The sequence below is a fragment of the Rhinopithecus bieti genome, unplaced genomic scaffold (genome assembly GCF_001698545.2).
Source record: "Rhinopithecus bieti isolate Rb0 unplaced genomic scaffold, ASM169854v2 scaffold_4967, whole genome shotgun sequence".
Taxonomy (NCBI): domain Eukaryota; kingdom Metazoa; phylum Chordata; class Mammalia; order Primates; family Cercopithecidae; genus Rhinopithecus; species Rhinopithecus bieti.
This window is the reverse complement of record NW_016804726.1, coordinates 1,196,054-1,199,514: the sequence shown is the minus strand read 5'-3', so window position 1 is coordinate 1,199,514 and position 3,461 is coordinate 1,196,054. Positions and strand designations below refer to the sequence as shown.

Below are 3,461 nucleotides of genomic sequence, written 5' to 3'. Positions count from 1 at the left end.
GGCTCTGGACGCCCTGCGGCCCTGGGACCTGCGCTGCCCGGGGGACGCGGCGCAGGAAGAGGAAGAGCAGGAGGAGCGGGCTGGGCCCGGGCCCCGAGCCCCTCCGCGCGACCCTCCGCGCGGCCCGGGGGAGGACCGGGCAGTCGCGCCCTGCCCTCGCGCCTGCGTGTGCGCCCCCGAGTCCCGGCACAGCAGCTGCGAGGGCTGCGGCCTGCAGGCGGTGCCCCGCGGCTTCCCCAACGACACCCTGCTCCTGGACCTGAGGCGGAACCACTTCCCCTTGGTGCCCCGAGCGGCCTTCCCCGGCCTGGGCCACCTGGTGTCGCTGCACCTGCAGCACTGCGGCATCGCGGAGCTGGAGGCGGGCGCCCTGGCGGGGCTGGGCCGCCTGATCTACCTGTACCTCTCCGACAACCAGCTCGCAGGCCTCAGCGCTGCTGCCCTTGCAGGGGTCCCCCGCCTCGGCTACCTGTACCTGGAGCGCAACCGTTTCCTGCAGGTGCCAGGGGCTGCCCTGCGCGCCCTGCCCAGCCTCTTCTCCCTGCACCTACAGGACAACGCTGTGGACCGCCTGGCACCCGGAGACCTGGGGGGAACACGGGCCTTGCGCTGGCTCTACCTGAGTGGAAACCGTATCACCGAAGTGTCCCCTGGGGCGCTGGGCCCAGCTCGGGAGCTGGAGAAGCTGCACCTGGACAGGAATCAGCTGCGAGAGGTGCCCACTGGCGCCTTGGAGGGGCTGCCTGCCCTCCTGGAGCTGCAGCTCTCGGGCAATCCACTCAGGGCCTTGCATGACGGGGCCTTCCAGCCTGTGGGCAGGTCGCTGCAGCACCTCTTCCTGAACAGCAGTGGCCTGGAGCAGGTGGGCACTGGGCATGCGGTGGGGTTGGTGCGGGAGGCGGCACAAGGCCACAGGCAGCCTGTATTCTCTCAATAAGCATTTGCCAGCCCCTTGGTGCCAGGTCTCAGGCTGGGCACAGGGACCCTGAGATGAACCAGTACTGCCTCTGCCGGTGTGAGTGACAGTCCAGGCACAACTCAGGCCACACAGGGTGCCTGCACAGGAGGGCGTTGCTGGAGCATAGAGGAAGGAGGAATTTGGGACCATGGGGTCATCTACTGTTTGTACATATTGAGAGCCCCCAAGAGGCTTTGCCATTATTGGGTGATGGGGTGGACCATGAACTGGGCACCTGGGTGACTTGGACAGAGCAAGTGCTTTGACATCAGACCAGCCTGGGCTTTGACCCGGCACTGCACTTCTTGGCTGGACCATCTTGGACTCTCCAGCTTCTCTTCTGCTGAGGGAAGATGGGGCTTCCTTCCAGACTTGGGGGTGGGACAGGTCTGCCAGGAGCTCACACTGGGGCCTGGCAACTCCTTGCAGATTTCTCCTGGGGCCTTTTCAGGCCTGGGGCCCGGGCTCCAGAGCCTGCACCTGCAGAAGAACCAGCTTCGGGCCCTGCCTGCCCTGCCCAACCTCAGACAGCTGGAGCTCATCGACCTCAGCAGCAATCCCTTCCACTGTGACTGCCAGCTGCTTCCGCTGCACAGGTGGGCACCCCCACCTAGACCTCCAGCCAGAGACCACCCAGCCACTCTTGGTCAAGCCCCTGTCATCTCCCTGGGCACACTATGTCCATGCCCATCTGAGCAGCTTGGGGGGAGGGGCAACTCCCACGAGAGCCAGGCATGTACGAGCCCTTTCCAGGGTCAGTTACCCTTCCTGGGGAGGCTGGGGGTGGACTTCTCTGGGCCTTGATTTCATCATCTGTAAAGTAGGAATAGTATCTGCTCTGCCCAGCAGTCTGGGACCTAATACGCAGGCCAAGCCACTTTACATAATTACATAAGAAAGTCACAAGAGGCCAGGGATGGTGGTTCATGCCTGTAATCCCAGCACTTTGGGAGGCCAAGGCGGGCGGATCACCTGATGTCAGGAGTTTGAGACCAGCCTGGCCAACATGGTGAAACTCTGTCTCTACTAAAAATACAAAAATTAGCTGGGCATGGTAGTGGGTGCCTGTAGTCCCGGCTACTTGGGAGGCTGAGGCAGGAGAATCGCTTGAACCTGGGAGGTAGAGGTTGCAGTGAGCCAAGATAGCGCTACTTCACTCCAGCCTGGGCTACAGAGTGAGACTCCATCTCAAAAAAAAAAAAAAGATCACAAGAGGCCTGGAGTCCTGCAGACCTGGGCTCCAGTCCTGGCTCTGCCATTTTACCACCTAACTCTTCAAGCCTCATAACCTTTCCTGCCCATCTGTAAAAAGGGGGGATGTAGTATCTAACCTCATGATGGTTGTTGTAAGAATGAAATTAGCATACGAAGTCGATTTGAACGGTGTCTGCTATGTTGTAAGCCCTCTGTTTATTATTACTATTATTTTCCCCTTTTTACAAAGAAGGGGTCGGAGGCTTGAAGTGGCTTGTAGGGCACATAATTGGTGAGCCGCCAAGATTCTCAGCAGAGCCTGCTGTCACCCATAGGCTCCACCACTCCCAAAGTCCTGGTGGCCTCCTTGACCTCCTCAGTAAAGCTGGCAAATGCTTGTTGAGCGAATGCACGCTGCCTGTGGCCTTGTGCTGCCTTCTGCACCAACCCTGCCCCACACCCAGTGCCCACCTGGCTCCAGGCCACTGAAGCAAAGTCAGCACAGCCAGCTCCCCAGCTCTCTCTTCTCTTCAGGTGGCTCACTGGGCTGAACCTGCGGGTAGGGGCCACCTGCGCCACCCCTCCCAGTGCCCGTGGCCAGAGGGTGAAGGCTGCAGCTGCTGTCTTTGAAGCCTGCCCAGGCTGGGGTGCCAGGAAGGCCAAGCGGACACCAGCCTCCAGGCCCAGCACCAGGAAAACCTCCATCAAAGGAAGACAGCGTGGAGCAGATAAGGTTGGCCATGGGGCAGGAGGGGTGAGGCCTTGGTGGGTGGTGGGCCAGGTTCCAAAGTCCCCAGGAAGCAGGAGCCTGACTTGGCTTGGTCCTGATTCATGTGGTTCCAGACCTGGGCAATGACCCGGTTGTGTCAGTTCAATAATGTCCATCCGAGGCTGGGCATGGTGGCTCACGCCTGTAATCCTAGCACTTCGGGAGACCGAGGTGGGCAGATCACGAGGTCAAGAGGTCGAGACCATCCTGGCCAACATGGTGAAACCCCATCTCTACTAAAAAATACAAAAATCAGGCCGGGCGTGGTGGCTCAAGCCTGTAATCCCAGCACTTTGGGAGGCTGAGATGGGCGGATCACGAGGTCAGGAGATCGAGACCATCCTGGCTAACACGGTGAAACCCTGTCTCTACTTAAAAATACAAAAAACTAGCCGGGCGACGAGGCGGGCGCCTGTAGTCCCAGCTACTCGGGAGGCTGAGGCAGGAGAATGGCGTAAACCTGGGAGGCGGAGCTTGCAGTGAGCTGAGATCCAGCCACTGCACTCCAGCCTGGGTGGCAGAGCAAGACTCCATCTCAAA

The 3,461-nt window shown here is 60.4% G+C and overlaps 1 protein-coding gene across 1 annotated transcript in view; it reads left to right on the top strand.

The window, feature by feature from the left end:
* CHADL (chondroadherin like) overlaps positions 1–3,461 on the top strand; it is a 14,513-nt gene that overhangs the window by 5,578 nt on the left and 5,474 nt on the right. The window contains exons 4-6 of the mRNA XM_017870281.1: positions 1–862; positions 1,388–1,554; positions 2,687–2,885. The exon at positions 1–862 is cut by the window's left edge and continues 9 nt beyond it. Of these exons, the coding sequence (XP_017725770.1) occupies positions 1–862; positions 1,388–1,554; positions 2,687–2,885 (1,228 nt within the window). The remainder of the gene's footprint in view (positions 863–1,387; positions 1,555–2,686; positions 2,886–3,461) is intronic.